This window comes from Atractosteus spatula, chromosome 5, assembly GCF_055471065.1.
Source record: "Atractosteus spatula isolate fAtrSpa1 chromosome 5, fAtrSpa1.hap1, whole genome shotgun sequence".
In the NCBI taxonomy this organism is placed as follows: Eukaryota; Metazoa; Chordata; class Actinopteri; order Semionotiformes; family Lepisosteidae; genus Atractosteus; species Atractosteus spatula.
In genome coordinates this window covers 25,819,513-25,838,442 of record NC_142710.1, presented here as the reverse complement: position 1 = coordinate 25,838,442, position 18,930 = coordinate 25,819,513, and the positions used below count along the sequence as shown (strand labels likewise).

General features: G+C 37.6%; 1 protein-coding gene across 2 annotated transcripts in view; it reads right to left on the bottom strand.

Moving 5' to 3' along the window:
* Positions 1-18,354, bottom strand: part of LOC148834819 (glutamate receptor ionotropic, delta-1-like) — a 363,808-nt gene extending 345,454 nt beyond the window's left edge. For both annotated transcript variants that reach the window (XM_088916450.1, XM_088916451.1), the window contains exons 1-2: positions 17,966-18,354; positions 10,822-10,977 (exon numbers count right to left, since the gene is read on the bottom strand). In XM_088916450.1, coding sequence (XP_088772576.1) covers positions 10,822-10,977; positions 17,966-18,044 — 235 coding nt within the window. In that variant the 5' untranslated portion in view covers positions 18,045-18,354. The remainder of the gene's footprint in view (positions 1-10,821; positions 10,978-17,965) is intronic.
* Positions 18,355-18,930: the final 576 nt, after the last annotated feature.

The following is an 18,930-nucleotide window of genomic DNA, read 5'->3' as shown; positions in this document are numbered from 1 at the left end:
AAGGAATGGTTCACAAATAAACGTATCCAGGTGTTTGAATGGCCAAGTCAAAGTCCAGACCTGAATCCAATCGAGAATCTGTGGAAAGAGCTGAAAACTGCTGTTCACAAACGCTCTCCATCCAACCTCACTGAGCTCGAGCTGTTTTGCAAGGAAGAATGGGCAAGAATTTCAGTCTCTCGATGTGCAAAACTGATAGAGACATACCCCAAGCGACTTGCAGCTGTAATCGCAGCAAAAGGTGGCTCTACAAAGTATTAACGCAAGGGGGCCGAATAATTTTGCACGCCCCACTTTTCATTTTTTTATTAGTTAAAAAAGTTTCAAAAATCCAATAGATTTCGTTCCACTTCACAATTGTGTCCCACTTGTTGGTGATTCTTCACATAAAATAAAAAATTTATATCTTTATGTTTGAAGCCTGAAATGTGGCAAAAGGTTGAAAAGTTCAAGGGGGCCGAATACTTTCGCAAGGCACTGTACATGTGTGTATGTTTGAATCTGTGTGTGCCCTATGATAGACTGGTGTTCATTCTAGGGTGTATCTTGCCTTGAACCTGGTGCTTGCTGGAATAGGCTCTGATTCCCTTACAATCCTGTATTGGATAATCAAACAAGTTCGATACTTTCCAAGGAAATAGGATATAATAACTAACTAAATGGGAAAATACAACCATTAGGGAAAATAAAAGTTTCTTAAACACTAAAATTAAAAACTCTTAACAACTTTTTCCAAAGGTAGCTGTACCTCTGAACACTGTCCATAAACTAAGTTATTATTCAGCATCAATTTGATGTCATGCAGGTCTGGACTTCATAACTTGCAAAAACAGTATACTAAGTTTCAAAATAAACTTTTTGCTGCTCTTGCATATATGCATAAAGAATACACTGAGTTTGATTAAATATTTTGATTGACCGTGAAGGCATTCGAGTGACTTTGTCGCATTAGCACTAAAATACATCATTATTGAGAAAGTTGATTAGTACTGGTGAAGAGATGATTTGACTTGTTTTGATTCTGATTGATTGATTTTGAGTTGTTGACCTTTGACCGAAAATCAGAAAGAAGGATTCTGAGAGAAACCTCGATTATGAAGAGAATAACACATCTGAGCCCTCAGTATGTTGAACATTAGCTTAGTCAGTGCACTGTCACTCCCTGATGATGTTCACAGCCAACAATTTGGAGTCTAGCAAGATTCTTTACAACAACACACAGACCATCAATTGTAGGCTACTATCTGGGAGATCACGAATCATGAACTCCACGAATCAAGTTTGATGGTCTGGGCAGGAGAGTCCAGTCAATTCAGAATAACAGTTTTGGTAATTTATAGGAACAGCACAGCACTACAGTGATCAAGTTCTGCCCTTCCTCTGCCTTCATCCTAATGTGACAGCATTCCATCATCGAAAATAGATTAATCCACCAGGCAGACATTCACTCTACTCCAAAAACTATTTATTAACACTGGTCAATGTTTTTGGCAAATACAACCCTTCATCAGGACAAACATTTTTGGCTCAACAGTCTATATTTTATACAGATGAGAGTTCCCTAACTGCTGGCATTCCACATAAAAATAAATCCCTTCTTTGCCAACACTGTCAAGTGTTAATAAATAAATCATTCTGGAGTAGAGAGAATATGTGGTTGGTTGATTCTACTATTTTTACTGATTTATTTTTAGTCTACAACACCAATATAATCTCTGCTTGTGAGCCATCTTTTCATTTTACATTCCAATATTATAAGGAAAATTTCATGTTGCACTTAACGACAGAAACAACAGCTTTCATGTGAGATGAGAACATAACAGTTATGCCTTGGATGTTCTGTTCATCAGACTTGAGCCCTATTAAACATCTGTGGAATGAGCTATAATGACATGTGGTACCTACAACTCAGAGACCAGTGAACAGATAGAATCCCAAAAGACAGCACCTGCAAACTGGAGCAAAACATGCACTGTAGATGTACAGCTTGCATTGCTTCCAGCGGTAGCCACACAATCTACCAGCTTGTAGCTTTCATAATGGATCTCCTGTTGATCAGCTCTTTTAATGACAAGATTTAATGACTAGATTTAAGGTGATGCATTTAAGAATGCCACACCTGTTCAATAACTGACAATGTAACTACTATGAAAATGATTTGGTTATTTTCATGATAATAACTGTGAATTTGTCAGATTTTTAAGTGATAAGTTGCATATGATGTTCATTTTATTTTAAGCTATTTTATTGTTTATCATTTCCACCATTTCCTTTAAATTTATATCTTATGTTTATTAATGCTAGTTTTCTTGTAACTATTTTTTATGTCTCATTTTATAACTGCTATATGCAACAGACTGGCATCACAGCCGATTTTCCATTTAATTGGAGTTAGCACCATTTAGCTCTGTTTAACACTTCTAAATGACAATAGCTGAAACTGTTAATCACAATTTGGAATTGTTGATCATTTGAAGAATCTTCAAATCTCTGCAACCTGAGCAGGTGCAATATTATCCCACTGACGTACAACAAAGTACGTTCCTCCAACACATAAACATAAAACATTCAAATCTTTGAGACAGTAAAATTCAAATGCCAGTATTTTCCATTTAGGAACGACAAGCTTGAAACACTTGTGTTAGGATAGCAGCCCCTCATAATTGCTTTGAAGAGTTTACATGATGGAAACTGAAACAAATGAGAAATTCTATCAGTAAAAGTATTTTCCAATGGGGCTTGCCTCACTTAAGATGGCTTATAAGGTTCGGTGAAATGGTTGAGGAAAGACTGCCTCCCCATTTTCTTACTGAAAAAAATGTGAAAGCATTAGTTTACATTTCATTAAGTACTTTTCTAGGCTCAGTAGGCTGCTGATTTCCATTGTCTTCCCCTGTGTTCGCATTCCCAGCCAGTCCAAGATCTGCAGTAGAACCTCAGTATACCAAGGCCAGGCTCCCCTGGAATTTTTTCTTGGGAAGACAAGCCCTCTTTCACACTCACTGCTGCACTCAGGCAAGACATCAAACTGTACTTATCATTCCAAAGCCTGGCAAACACATTTCACAAACATACGTAATGCAGTTGAAGACCTTAATTGAACACCTTTATATTTCATGTAGGGAAACAAAGTATCTTACAACTAAACTTACTTTTTAGCACATTAGTGTTTCACCGTTACACCAAGGAAAGTGTTAAAATTGGTAGATATATTTAAAGAGATAGATGTTCTTCTCTTAAATTTGATATATTTCATTTTCCCACCAATCAATCATTGTCCACCCTGACTGACCTTTGTGTAGTATAAAGTTTTCAATTGCAATTTTTAAAGGCTAAAATGGATTTCAGACAGGAAAATTAAAAAAATGTAAGATTTCTATTTCAGATTTGTTCACGTGATATTTTAGTTTTGTTAGAAAGTTAGAAACAAAATATTAATCTTACGGTGAATACAGTAGATAAACCTTGCAGCTCTGCCTACAACAAATAACAGACTGAAGGTGTCGGGACCCATGTGAAGAATTAAAAGGTCTTACTATATAGTCAGAGGAAAATATTTCTCTTTAAAAAAGATCAGTAATCTTATTAATATATGTACATCACAAATATTTACTAAGACCACTGACAAAGGCCTAGGTGTGCTTGAGCTCACCAACTTAACCTAGAATTTCCCCTTTCATATGGCCGCATATTATACCTTAGCAATATTTCATTTTAATATTAGTTAGCACCTCAATAAAATACCATGTGCTCAAGCATTCCCCTGTACTGATGTGTACCGAGTGTGATTAAAATGAGCTAAAATCATTTAACTTAAAAAGAACGTTTCAGGGAGCATGAAAGGGTCACTTCTTGATATTACAGTATTGAGAAATGTTGAATAAAGGCTCAGGGCTGGTCGGGAGTCTGTTGTTCGTGGAACACAGCCCTTATCCAATCACGTTTTCCCCTATGATAATAAAATGACTGATTATCAGCTCCTGAACTGCACTTCAGATGAAAATCTGCTCCTCTTTTCTGGGCCCTTATCTCTCCAGCACGGCTGCCAAGATGACACCCTCCTAGTGTCCCAATTTATTGTGTCACAATGGGTACAGCTCCCACTGGGGACCCTGTCATCCTCCCTCCTTCTCCCCGCCAGAGGAGAAAGCCAGCGTGACAGTTACGGCGTGCCTCATGACATCAGTACCGAGTGTGACAGAATAATTCACTGTAATCAGATATTGCCACTTACTTCTGACAATGCCCGCTGTGTCATGAGATTGAAAATCATCCACTGTCAATAAGAGAGCACGACGATGATACAGTCCACACACTCATACATATTAGATGTGTGGGGATTCAGCTACTGTCAAAACACTGCAGCCCTGAGGGGGAGGAGACACATACAAGCACACAAAACACTGCAGAATGTCAAGACATAATGTTACAACAGTGGGATACAGCTTGTCATTCTACTTTAATTCCAAAGCTGGTAGCCAGAATTCACACATACAGTAAATGGCCGTGTGAACTATGTGCTAGTAGGTACACTAATTGGTAACACACACCATTTGCATATGGTTTCTGAGAAAACAGAGAGAGCAAAAAAAAAAATTGTGAACAAGAGGAATATATCCCTGTTTTGAGAAGGCAACTAATAGAGCATAAAAATGACATGCACAAATTCATTATCGAAATGGACTTTAATCCATGCAAGAAAGTTATGGGTTCCCAAGTGGCACAACTAGTAAATGATCCGTGTTGAATCTCAGGTTAAGCTCTGTGACTCAGATGTCACTAGTCTGAGGCTGGAGCATGTTACTGATCTACTGGGATTGGGGCTCCCCATGAGGAAGTGTACAATTAGCTGAGCACTCGTGGATTACAGGAGGGTTTAGTTGGTTGGGATTCTTTCAGCTTTCTGGGCGAAAAGTGGCCCTCCTGATTTTATGGGCACCAGAATGCTTGCAGTGAAGTAAGTGGGAGACATGCACTTTGGATTGTAATGTACTATATCAAATATCAAAACTCTCTTTTAAATGTGGAGGGTATCAAAGGAGCATAACTTTATGTCTCATTTTTTCCTTGGATGGTGCAAGTGAGCTAAGTCATAAAGCAATTAAAGTCCACATTTAAAAGAGAATATGAAGGAGCTGCCCTCAGCATACATCAGATTTTTGTGCAGCGTCCTATAACTTGGTAACTGTTTGGTTTTGAGACCACAGCATACAGTACATTTGAACTTTGTTTTGATGTCAACAATAGATTTATAATTATCTCATGCTGAGAAAAGATAGCATCAAACTGATTTGTAAAGCACAGATGGTGAAACAAGGCCCTTTCTCAACAAATAGCACGATTAAACCATACAAGCAACACAAGCAATGCAAACACAGGGATTTCAAAAGCCAGAGTACAATTAAACCATTGACACATTTATACCAAAGCTTCGGTAACTAAGTATTATTCTTGAGAAAGTAATTAGCTTAATCTGTTTGTTTCCAAGAGATAATTAAACAATCTGTTAAACATGATATAAACTCTATTGTAAATCTGTCAAAAGTACTTAAAGAATACTCAGCAAGACTTTATTGTTATCTGTATTGCTAGCAGTAAAATAATGTCTTGCTGCTTCAGTGCAGCTAGAAAGCAGACATGTTACAGGAATGGATCCATGAGGCACGTCAGGTTAGTGAACTCCACTGGAGCATGAGTATTGTGCACATAATGTCATTTGATTAAGCATTTCTTGAAAAATTTGATAACACTACAACCATGATAGACAGTGGTACACCACTACAACTCTCTCTCTCATCCTTTATGACTTCTAACTATTTAAGAACATTATTTATAATAACATACCTTTATTAACCCTTTTCAATTTCTTGCATTAGGAATTATCTTTTCACGTACCCCAGCTTGCTCTCCATGAGACACACAGACACACAGATAGGGAAAGAACCTGGGGTCAGAGCGCAGGGTCTGCCATTGTACGGCGCCCCTGGAGCAGTTGGGGTTAAGGACCTTGCTCAGGAGCCCAACGGAGTAGGATTCCTCCGCCGGCTGCGGGATTTGAACCAGCAACCTTCTAGCCACAGGTGCAGATCCTTAGCCCCAGGAGCTGAGGAGTCCGCTCTGCCCCAGGAGTGCTCACATGTAAAAAGACATAACCTTGAAACTATCATAGCACCCAGTAGATTGCAGAAAATATTGAAAGACACTATAAAAAAACAGATCACAACTCATTATTAAGGCAGTATCGTGATTCTAAAAAAATAGTGTTTTAATGGAGGCAGCAGACATTAAATCACTGTGTCTGGTATTCTTACGTAAACAGCTCAGCTTGAACAAAGAAGCACAGGACCTGGATTTAAAGAAATTTTCATCCTAATGCTTCTAAGAAGTTCTCAATCTAGCTATTGGAAGACAGCGAGGTATTGCACAATATAGTCCATTCTAAGGAGAGCTAGAGATTGCATGAGATGACTCATCCTCCATGTCTATACTTAAATGACATCAGTTTAGATTATTGCCAAACTAACAAAGTCTTTTTCAATTTTTTGACAACCAGGAGTGGAAATGTCAAACAGCATTTAAAACCCATGTCTCCTCTGAAGTAATGCAATTTAGACCATTTCCTTTTGCCCAACTACAATCATTCAGAACTCAATTTTACCATTTGAACTCACAGACTTTCCTTTTCATATGCTGTTGACGAAGGTTAAAATGAATCCTTCTTTAGGAATGAGCAGGCTGTGATCATTGCACTTAAACTCAAAATAGTCAAAATGCATCAGTTTGCAGGTGAATGAATAAAACTGGAGGACACATGATCAGCAGACAAAAGCCTATTCCTCATTAGTCACGAACCTCTCCTATCCACTGGGATTTCATCAGAGAGTTGGAAGAAACGAGAATTTCTGTCAGTGCAGCGAATAACAGTGGAGCTCTTTCAGTTTGAGAAAAAAAGGGCTCACACTAAGAAAAATAATTTCATTAGCTAACATCCATGTGACAGTGCTGTTTCAGACTAGTGTTTAAAAAATTAATTAAAGATCAGACTGGATCACTTGCACAGTATTGTCAGTGTCAGTATGTAATAATACATTTATCAGTTTGGCAAAGGACCACAAAAGCACAATGCATGAGCAATATTGTAAGAGGAAAATAAGAAGCCATGATGCATCATACACATCTTTACCAACATGTACTGACAATCCACAATTTCTAAACACTTGAAAGGTCATGGAAAAGACATCTAACAACATGCATCCATTTTCTTTTCAAACGGCTTAGTGAGTAGGCTGAAAATACTTCCGCTGGCAAGACTGGAGTGTTACAGACCTCTAACCCTGAAGGCATCCTTTGTGTAGATTCACAAGGAGATCTGTTTTTTTCTCTCTCCTTCACAGCTGGAGAGACCTCCACTGGAGAGCTGGGTCTGAATTAATATTACCTTTCCTAGAAGCTGTCACAGTAAATGACTCTTCATCTGAGCATGGAGTAACTGTGTATATCACCATCAAGTTAAGTTTTTTGCTTTAAAATTGAGTTACCTCTTAAAAAAATTACATTGCACACGTTCATAGTTAATACCATCTAGTTTCCCTTTATAAAGGTATTAAGTGCTTCATTGACCATTAAATACACAATGGTCTCAAACTAAAAAAGGTAATAGTAAAACAATGTAATCACAGTATGCATTTTTAGCAAATCTAGCTGTAAAATGAAAACTTCAGACTACTTACAGTATCTGCTTGAAATAAAAGTTAAAGAAATCTTATTTTACCTGATATTTTAAAAAGTTGGGAAAAAATATACTGTTAAATGTCAGTTCAAATCATTTACATTCCTGAGAGACACTGATGTACTTTTTTCCTGGTGTTTTCATTTCTATTTTTCTTTGTAATAAAATGAAACAAGCAGACTGAAACTGAACATTTAAAAACTATTTGGAAATAGTCAAATAAGCGACTAAAGGTGGATCTGCATAAACAAAGTTTCAAGCTGCAATAATGATGTTAATCCACTGTAATACTGTTTCTTGCACATTCTGTGTCTATAGACACTACCACTCACAAGGGCAGCAGTACAGATGAATATCTTTGAATTGCTGAGAATGCCCATGTGGAACAAAGAAAAGAAGCCAGAAATACTGAACAGCTCAGCACATGCCTGGCTGACCTACAGTACACCTAGAGAAGCCTATCTGCAAAACACAGCCTCTTTCAAGACCTTGATTGTTTTTTCAGTTTCAAATGAATCTTTTTCTCCTGAAACTTTGTAGAAACATATTCAATAAACATGAATGAGTGACTGGCCTAAAAATCCCATTTTTCTTTTTAAACTTCTTTCCATGTATAGATGTGTTAAGCATTTTGTAATCTTTTACTTTTACTAAAACTTGAAACAGTTTTGGGTTCATCAGCATGTTTGCTCATGAAATAAAATTGGTAAATTTTACTCATCTGCACGTTCATGCCTGTCAGAATAACCAACTGCCTTAAAAAAACAAAACTTAAATAGAACAATCAAGCTGTAATTCCTTTTTTATTTCTAGTGGTCATAAATATACAGGAATCACTATGACTTTTTCTGTGTGGTTATTTCAGTAACATTTGTATTCTCACAAATAAATACATTTTGGGAAGTTGGAAGAACACTTCTTGTTCAAACATGAGGGTGGAGCCTGACTGTTGCAAGTCAATCTTTCATTTCTTACTTAGTAATTACTCCTGTCAATTCAATGTGTTACAAACAGGAGTCATTACTTTGATATAATCCAGCTATATTTAGTTATCATTCCCATCTACGCATTCAATTACTTTGTTAATTGAGGTCACCCCCAACATTGGTATAAAGTAAGCCTAACTGGTATACATCTACAGTATAAAAACAGTCACCATCAAATAATGTGGAAATGACAAGGTTATATAACCCTTCAAAACGGCACAATAATGTTTTGAAAAGGAAATCCAAATGAATGCTACTATTAGAAAAATACTGAGAATATTTCTATGTTCTCATATACGATATGTATTATATTCATCTTTTTTCATATGGCTGTGTTTGAGACCTAATGTTCGAAATTAGATATGATGGATTGCCAGCTTTCCCTCCACATTCACTTTCCCCACAGCAACCCATGGCTCAGTGGTGATGTCAGGACACCTCATAATATTGCGGTGAAAATTAGAATAAGTCAAACATTTTCAAGGTGTTGCAGTCATGCAAAATACTATGTGTTTTACAAGTTTAGGCACCTGTAATATCCCATCATGTTACAGATTTACTAAGATCTTCCCTGAAAAAGGTAGCCATCACAATCCTTAGATTGAGCAAAAAAATATGGAATTAAACTCCTGTCTTTACAAAGAATTAAATGATAGACCTGCTCAATCACACCACTAATAAAATAGTTGAAGTTACAGTATGTTTTCTTAAGTATTTGCTACAGGGTTGACTCAGCTAAAAGTAGCCACTTAATTAAAAATACAAAACATAAATCGGCCAAAGATATTACTCATACAACTGATAAGAATACAGAACTTTCATTTAGTACATAACTGATAACTGGGCTTTTAATAGTCTACCACCAACACAGACGCAATGTACTGTACATGCATATTGTCTTGACTAGTCAATTATTTACACTTTCCTTGCACTCCTGCTTTGAACTGGCTCACCCTTTATTCCTCTAAAAAGAAAAGATTCTCTGTATCCTTATCCCCTGTGAAAAAAAAATCAGCACCCGTCGTTGCTTTGGAAAGTGACTCTTCTCTTCCCATCTTGAAACAGAAAGATTTACTTTTTGGGATGGTGTGAAACATTCTGCCCTGAGCACCACCATTAAAGATACAGTATTTTTTGCATCCATTAGCTCCCATCCATTGCTCTCAAACATCACAAGCTCCCATACCTCTGAAGCTCTTTTAGAATGGAGACCCACACTATATTGATTGAATATGGCTCATGGCTAAAGGCTGTAACACACATATCTGATATCTTTCCTTTTCTTACAAAACAGATGTTCATTTGTCATAGAAATTATAGTATATTACATTACATTATAGTGGATTTGTGACCATAGCCAACACTACATCATTACCAGAATTATTCATATTATTAGTATTATCAGAGATTTCTTTCACTTTCTTGAAGCACCATTTTCTAAAAATTTGATTAAATTAACTATCTTTAGATAGACAAAAGCTAGCTTTAAATTACAGATTTTGCAGCAATTACCTTTAGAAAAATACTTATCATTATCAGGCTTGACTCAATACTTCCATCTAGCTTTCCTTTCACAGAAGACACAGTGCTCTGCCAAAGCTGTCAGTGAAGATCTGTCAGCATAAGGCTTGGGCTCACCTTAGTAGGGAGCCCCAGCCAATTTGCAGCCTCCCCTCATCTGCTTCAAAGGAATCCAACAGCATTAAGAGATACTGTAGTCTCCACTATGTTCTCTACATGACACTATGCAACCTCCAGACAGTTTTCATCTCACTTTAATTAATGATTTCAATCACGACAATTACAAGTATTCATTGTATATGCTTTAAGTAAATAAGTGCCATCAAAAAGCCACTGAGCTTATAATAACTGTAATGTACAGAAAAAGGTGTTTAAAGCTAAATCTTAGCCAGGAAAAAAAAATAGAATATGTCTGTTATGTATTTAAAGCCTTCAGCACAACCATAATGTTGGATTAAGAATAGGACATACACAAAGTAAGGACTTAATATAACTCCCAATCACAATTTTCATACCAACCCAAATCAAATAAGAAGCAGTCTACTAATTTATTAGATATAGTTCCTTAGTACACAGTCCACTTACCTTCTTGCACTGCCTGAAAAGGGTTGTTGGGCTCGATAAGTTTTATGGAATGGGTGATTTTTTCACTCTGTAAAAGGTCGTCGTTGAGACTAAGATCTGAAATGGCCAACTGGAAAACTTCATCGTCTCTCACAGCATTTTCCTCAAATATGGCACCTGGAGCAGGGGAAATTAAATCAATTAATCTTAATCACAAATAAAGCATTAATTGCTGCTGTGCTGTAATACTAAATTATTTAAACGTGTGGTACTTTATTGTTTAGATGTTTCAATTTAGACAAGTTTGTTTTGTCTTTATTTATGGTGATGCTGCTTATTGATATTAAAATATCATTTGCCATGCTCTTGAGAGGTAAAAACATTTTAGAATGGCCACTCAAGAGCATTCAAATGTTTCTAGGGAAAAGGTCTCCAACCCTGGTTCTGGAGAGTGAATAAAATTAATTGTGATCAGTTTATGAGGTGATTTGATTAAGTGATTTAGAGTCAGATAGAACAAAAATCAAAATACCCTTTAGCCCTTAAGGATCAGAGTTCCTTTAATTGAACAAAAGACTTAATTGACAAATAACAAACGTGATCCCAGTTCATGTTTGTTATTGGGCAAAGTGGTGTAGCAACTATTGCTTCCGTGTCATTGTAATGGGTCTTGGCTTCAGTTCCGGACTGCAGTTTCCTCTCACATCCCAGAAACATGTGTTCTAGTTGGGTATGTTCTCTGCGATGGACTGACATCTAAACTAGTAGATTCTTCGTCCTACACTTCTGGGATAAGCTGCGATCATTACCAGGCTTTAGAAACACTCAGGTAATAGACAGATTGATGGATGTTCACAGCCTTCAAAAACAAGTGATTCTGGCAGAACGGGGAGAAACTAACTGGTTCAGCTCTTCGGGACCGGGCTGAGAGTCAATATATATTTTTTAAATGTTTAGTATGAAATTAGGATAAATTGTTCCAATTAACTAAAAATGACTGATTGGGTCTTGACTGTTGAAGCCCTGGCATATATTCAAACTTTTATACAAAACAAATACTTTATATGACTCACATTCAAGTGAGGTCACACCTCGCAGCGTACGATATTGTAATTCATTATGATTTCGAGATGCGCGTTAAACAACAAAGCTGAATTCTATGTAGGTTGGTGTTCATCACACTAAGCGACGTTTTAGTCGCTATCAGCATCACGGAAAGCTCTATTGTATAAGATATTGGACATTAACAGACTATTTTGTTCAATTCATGACATTAAGATGGTGGTAGAGCCCAAGGGAGCGCTTTTCTAAACGTTATATGCCGAAATGTGTTACCTTCTTCTGAGCAACCTTACTACCGAAAAAGGCAATTTTATACAAAATTGAACTGTCGGTTCCGTAAATTAAAGAGTGAGTTTTGAGAGAACAAAGGATCAATGGCAAACTGATGGCTTTAGAGAGTTTACTTTTTAAATTATCAACAACACATAAATGACCATAAATGCAAAGAGTATTATCTCGTATTTCTCCCAAAGGTTGTTACAGCTCATAGACAGGGAAGAGTTGCTCTTCTTTAACAGTAATTCCCCAGGGCAATCTGTCTCATACCAAAATCACAGTAAGACCATGTGCTCTTTAGTGGCTCATTGAAAAGAACACAACTCTGCGAACTCTGTGCAGTGACTTAAATGCCTTTTCATAAATTGATGCAATTTACAATACTCATCATTCACATTCCATACCGCCCATCTACGGAGAGCTCTTTTCATTACAGATTTCTAATCTAATCTAAATTGCCTCGGGTGAGCTCTAATACAGTACTGGTATTTTGCTGTTCTCTGTCGCCAATTAAGTTTGGAGTCATACTCTAAGTATGAATTATTAAGATTACGGCCAAGAGGCTCACAAACTGGTTATGATACTCAGCATAATATTACTGGATGGATTGCCACTGGCCATTTTTATCGGGACAAATCCCCCCTCAACCACCTGTCTCACATCTTCTAAAGCTATTTTTTGAGCACTTGTTTTAAAATGCATCTACAGTATGTCAATAAAAAGCTGTATCGATTTCTTGGGAATTCATATTTTATTAATATCCCGAGAGACTAGAGGCGGGAGAGACAACAAGGCGAAGATGAACAGACAGACAGAACCAAAGAATGAGACAGACAAACGCTGAATAAGAGGTGCTGGTCCTATTTACCTAGAAGGAAAATGCCACATCCGCTCAATGTTTTGCCAGTGATACCAGATTGGATTCACAATATTAGAGCTCGCCTTCCAATTACTAAACTTGGTTGGTCTGAGGCTTTCTAAATCAGCACAATCACACTGTAAATCATTGCCGGCACGACTCCGCCTTGCCCACAGATATTGATTCATGGAGCAGCCTTCGTTTTCTTTATCTTATAAAAAAAAAGAGGAGACACGCTTCGCTCTTGGACAGCAACAATAATGAAAGGGGATGTGACAAAATGTAACTAAGGCGCGGGAAAGGTCGCGTTCAGTTAATTCAAGTTGCAGGAGCCTGCGAGTAACTAATCGCTAAACAGAGGCCGCGTCCGACTGTGTGGCTGGTCTGACTGCAGGAGCCAAATCAGATCCTTCTGCTTTTGAGACAGAGCCAGAATAACACATGGAGGTTGTTAAACGTAGCAGCAAAGGAAGGAATCGAAGCGACTTTCAGATTGCGGGGAAGTTTAGATTCTTCAAAAAAGAAGTCTGAGAATGAAATAAAATGAAGTTCTAAGACTATAGTGTAATGAAGAATACACATTGAGCTCCAGAACATATTAGAGATTAATCTGACATTACTATTTTATAAACTATTACTATTTCGGTGCCCTTTGTTTACTGCTAATTGCTCTACTATGAATCACTCACAATAACTAAATTAGCTTTCCAACTGCAATTTAAGACATTTTCATTATGCCGCTTTGGTTAAAATAGCCTGTTTTTCAATACTAAACAACTGAACGTTTTAGTAACAAGACTGGTATGACGTAAAATATTTATTGTCGACTAATGGATTTTAAGTGTTGGTACTTTCTCTGTACTGCGCAGCTTCCTTCTAACGTTACACTTGGCAGAGCCATTCAATTAGTATGTTTTAGTATATTTAGCACCACACAGTGTATATAAAATGACGGAGTTCAATCAATAGATTGTAACTGCAAGGAATTACGCCAAAACCTGGAGCACACACGAAGGCTTAGGAAATCACGCGATGCCCTTGATCAATGCATGAGATCTCTGAGAGCTTTATTTTTTTAACTTTAAGACAATCATTTTTACTAAATAATTGTCTTATTGCCGTTAAAACGGTCTTTTTGTGAAACTTTTTAAATAATCTCATAGGAAGTGTGTTTTTGCAGAGGTGTTTTCTGCAGAACTTAAAACGTTTAAAGATGGAATACGGATTATTCTTTTCTTTACAAAATGTTGCATTTTCTATAATGAAGTTCTTCAATATCAATACTGATACGTACAGTAACTTTGAAGGGTTCAGGCTTTGAAACTTTCGTTAGCAGGCCGCTTTTCTTAAATGACTTTACAGGCTTCATTATTTAGCGTGTTGAAACGATGGGCTAAATTTTATTCCCGGAATCATGTGCTATTGATATCGCCTGTGATCTGTGACTCAATCACAGTGATGATATATTTATTACAGTGCAAGCTCTCTCAACTCTCAGCAAACACATTGAGCGAAATTTGTCGATTTACTGTATGAGCTTTAACTGTGCCAGTTTGACAACGTACACAAAGAAATGCAGCTATTATTTGCTATATAACAGTATTCAGTAGGCTAAAAATAAACATTCATGTTGAACTGAATTTTAATAATATAGAAGCTAGATATTACCAAACAACAATCAGATTAACTAAAGAAACCCAGTACACATAATTTTCAATACAATGACAGTACGTTTGGATGTCATTAGCAAGTGCAGATTCCAATTTACTACATATTGATTTCTTACTATGCTTTATTATGAAAATATACGCATATTATTGATTAATTATTTAGAAAGTCAATTAAAAGTGTATTTGTGTGAATATATAAACATACAGTCTCACACATGCATATCTACCAACATCTTAACCTGTTGCTTGTTACAAGTGTTAATAATCTGTCCCGACAGGGTACAATAAACTCCTTCCAGTTGAGAAAATATCAGTATCAGTGTTAAGACCAGATCTGAATTTCTAACTGCAGTCTCGGAGGGTGTTCATGATGAGCCAATAAGCATGATCATTAGATTCCAGCAAAATATAATGATTATTTAATCAAATCTTGAAAACTGCCTGCATTAGAAGGGTGATGTTAATGCTTATTTTTTGCCAATCCCGCTGTCATTTAGAACCTATTGTCGCCAATGTACAGTATATATATAAAGAAATGTTTAATATCTTAAAGCGATTAACGTGACAGTAGCCTTTCCGTCATAACACTTTTTTAAACAAACCTACTCGACTTATTACTACATCGCTTTCTTATCAGCGATACATTTCAGAAGCAAGGCTTCACAAAAAAGCAAACATTTTACATGTTTCAGATCACGAACTACACAAATAGACATTTGCTACTCTAAACACCTGTTCTCTCACTTCACCCGCTATCGCTTCCCTAATAGATGCCAATTACACACTGCGAAAGAAACCAGCACCCTAAACTAAAAGAGAGCACCTTTACAAATGAACTTTTACTGATAGTGACTCGGAATACATCATGCAAAAACAGAAGGTCATGTAGAATATCGTACATCAGTAAGAGCTGTTTGTTAACGTCATTTTCTGCAATTTGAGGTGGATATAAATGTATTTTTCGATGTCTTGGTCAGGAAAGACCCTTAGGATGAAGCATCTGTTAATATAGAGCAGAGAAATCAAGAAATCTGAGTTCCAGAATACCCTGTGTAAAGTTCCAAGTAGGGAATAAAGTAATACATAGCAGCTAGGGACGTGAAGTTTGGTATTAGAGGGAATTTAAAACAAAGGAACCGTGGATTTACCAAACACGACATTATCTGTTGCGTCTCGTTTAAACTCGAGCACCATACTCGTTTTGAGCGTTTTGAGCAAGAAAGACCTCTGATGGCGAACAGTGAAGGATTCGGTATATTGGGATCAGAATGAAACCAATACGCTCTAAAACAGAGCAGGTTCAATAATCGTTTTGCATCTCAAAGGTCTTACTCTGTAATTGGATTTCTAATGTATGAAATCGCACACGAGCACGCCTTTCTACTCTATGCCACTAGAAACCCAACCGTAAACGCACAGAGAATATCGGGGGAGCCCAAAGGTAACGGATGGTTCCTTGCATAGTACTTTGTCTGTCCCTTAAGATTCTTCAACACTAAAGCAAGCGCAAAGGGGCTAAAAAGAGCAACGCCTGGAATTTTCCGCAACAACAGCGAATCCAGTCAAAATGACAGCAGCGGTAGTAGTAATAATAATATGTGCGTTTCATAACTCGCTTGCATTGAAATGTATCTCTATTAGTAGTCGTTGGGCAATATAATTCTGGTATCAGCCTTGTACCCAGCCTTGTCTTTCGTGATTATCTTCCACATCTCTCAATTTGTTAGATACCTAATAAAAAATAAGCATGTTTTTAGTAGGACCCCTTTTAAAACACTCAACTTGCTGGTTTTGAATACCAATCAACTCTGTCTGAGTGCCAAAGTGCAGTCCGCGATCTAAACCAGCCCCGCATTTTAGTGCCTCCCTTGATTTTTAATACAGATCCGCAATGCTGTGCTAAGGTTAGCTAGACGTGTTTAAGTTGTGCTTAATGATAAGATCTCCGAATCTGATCTTCTGAGTATTGTAAATTTCTTTCCATGCATTTTAGTGGCCCACAGTTTCAATCCCTTAAATGTCTACAGAAGAAAAACAACAACTGGAGGCCAAATAAAAGTGATGTGTGCATTTCTATGCAAAACGTGAACCCTCGCTGATAACGTCGGGGGAGAGAGAACCAAGAAGAATCGCTCCTGTGGTGATATGATATAAAAATGTGGACCAGAAGTTGAGCACTAAGTGACATCAGCCATTGATGACTGTGTGTGTGTCTTTCAAGGGGATTCGGAAGGGGACGGGTAATGGGGTAGGCAGAGTGGTCAGTATTCGTTGCAAACGAGAGAGTGGGGTATATTGACGAAGAATTGTTTGTTTGCGCTGCATTCTCAAATGATTTTCTCCCTTCGTATGTTTGTATTCTCCACTATTTTACGTTAAAGCGGAACCTCGCTTTGAAATTCCCTTTGTCACTCCCGGTCGTCTCAGCACTGATAAATGTGCTTTTTTGATGCATGATTGATAAGCGTAGGCATCCTCCTGAACCTGGTTTAGGTGTTTCGGTCCCTCATGTTGTGTATTCGGACTCTGTATATCTCGTTAGGATTACTTCATTATCTCTGTACGGTTGCTACTTTCCCCCTATTCACAAAATGCTTGTATGAAAAATAATTACACCTCTATGTATAAGCTTTAGTTATCATGCTGCAACTGGTTAGTATAGATACCGTCACCGAGTTCTTTAACATCCTAAATATAGCCATTATTAATATTTCCCTCACGTTCAATACGAAGTTCAAGCTTATAGGTGGTTGGGGGAGGGGGGGGGGGGGTGGAGTAACATACAGCGTTACTTTATTTTGCATTACCGAAAAAACTGGTGGTCCAAGTCGTTGATAAAAAATAAAGTTGTTTTTGCTTTAAAAATTACTTTCCTGCAGCTTTCGGTAGTTTACTTTCTTTACAGTTTTAAACTAAAATGTGTTACACTGTGGCTCTAATTTAATTCTACACGCAGACAACGAAGCGCCCACAACTACCTCAGTTTTATTCAAAGCAATTAAAAGAGATACAATTAAAAAAGACACTCAAATCACAATGCATCATTGGTCTACCCTACGCGCAACGCTTTGACTACTAAAAGGAAGAACACACGAGCAAATATAAATCATTCCAAAAATCCTAAAAAGATTCTTCGTTCCTATGAACGTCACATCCCTCTCCTTTATTCTTGTCAAAAGAAAGCCCTCTTGTTCAGCAGCAATACAGTAGATCCTGCAGTTTTCCTATTACATGCGTTCAAGTGGTTTGCACAGCCCGGTTGCTTTACTCGGCTTGTCTCCATGCCGAGGCTCCTTACCGATGTGAATGATGGAGTCCGCTCGTACTGAATTGCTTTGCAATATCCAAAAGGAAAGGGAGACTATCAGCAATTCCATGTCCAGATTTTACCAAAGCAGTTCATCCAAGCTCCTTCAGTTGTTGGACAAATCCAGTAAGGGGACAATTAAAAAAAATGTAACACAAAAATAGAAAACATAAAAAGCAGTAAAATATATATATATTTTTAAAGGATGACAACGATTCCAAAGGAAAAATAAAGAGTAAGTAAAAAAGGAAGGGAGGAAAACAGTAAGGGAAAAGGCAGGGAAATCCTTGCTTATTAAGAGGCAGGTACTGAATCCGGCGCTTGCTCCCTCGCTCTCTCTCTAGCCTGCGCTCACGGTGTCTGAGACATAACAAACTGCAAACTGCGGAGGAGGGACACCCCCCACGCGCTCTCTCTCTCCCTTTCTCTCTCTCCAGGACCACGTGACTGCAGAGACTTTCTACACCAGTGAGCTGTCCGGAGAAGGAAAGAAGAGATGGAATTCGAGCGAGCCGGAGACAGACACTGGGAAAGCGTGGAGCAGGGAAGGACCCGGCGGCTCGTTCTCTCAACCACCAACACATGCACACCGGGGGACTGAAAACTGACTACACAGCCAAGCAAAGAAACAAACGTATAAACATGTAGAAACATCATACTCGCAATAATAATTGTAGGACCAGTAGCAGGTAAATAGGATGGATCCATCCGAGAAACTAACAATTTAAGTAGGTATAAAAAAGTGAACCCAGAAATTAAACCAGTCTTCTAATTGTGAGTAAAGGAAAGAGAAAAGATGTGTTGGCTTTGGTGAATGGGGTGGATTTGAAAGTGTTCGTCTAAATAACCGTATAACGCGAGTTCAAGTTTCACTTAAAATGAGAGAGAAATTCTGTTGTGTGGGAACACTGCCCGCAGCTGGAGCTGGCGGGTCCAGTCAGACGGAGCCGGGATAC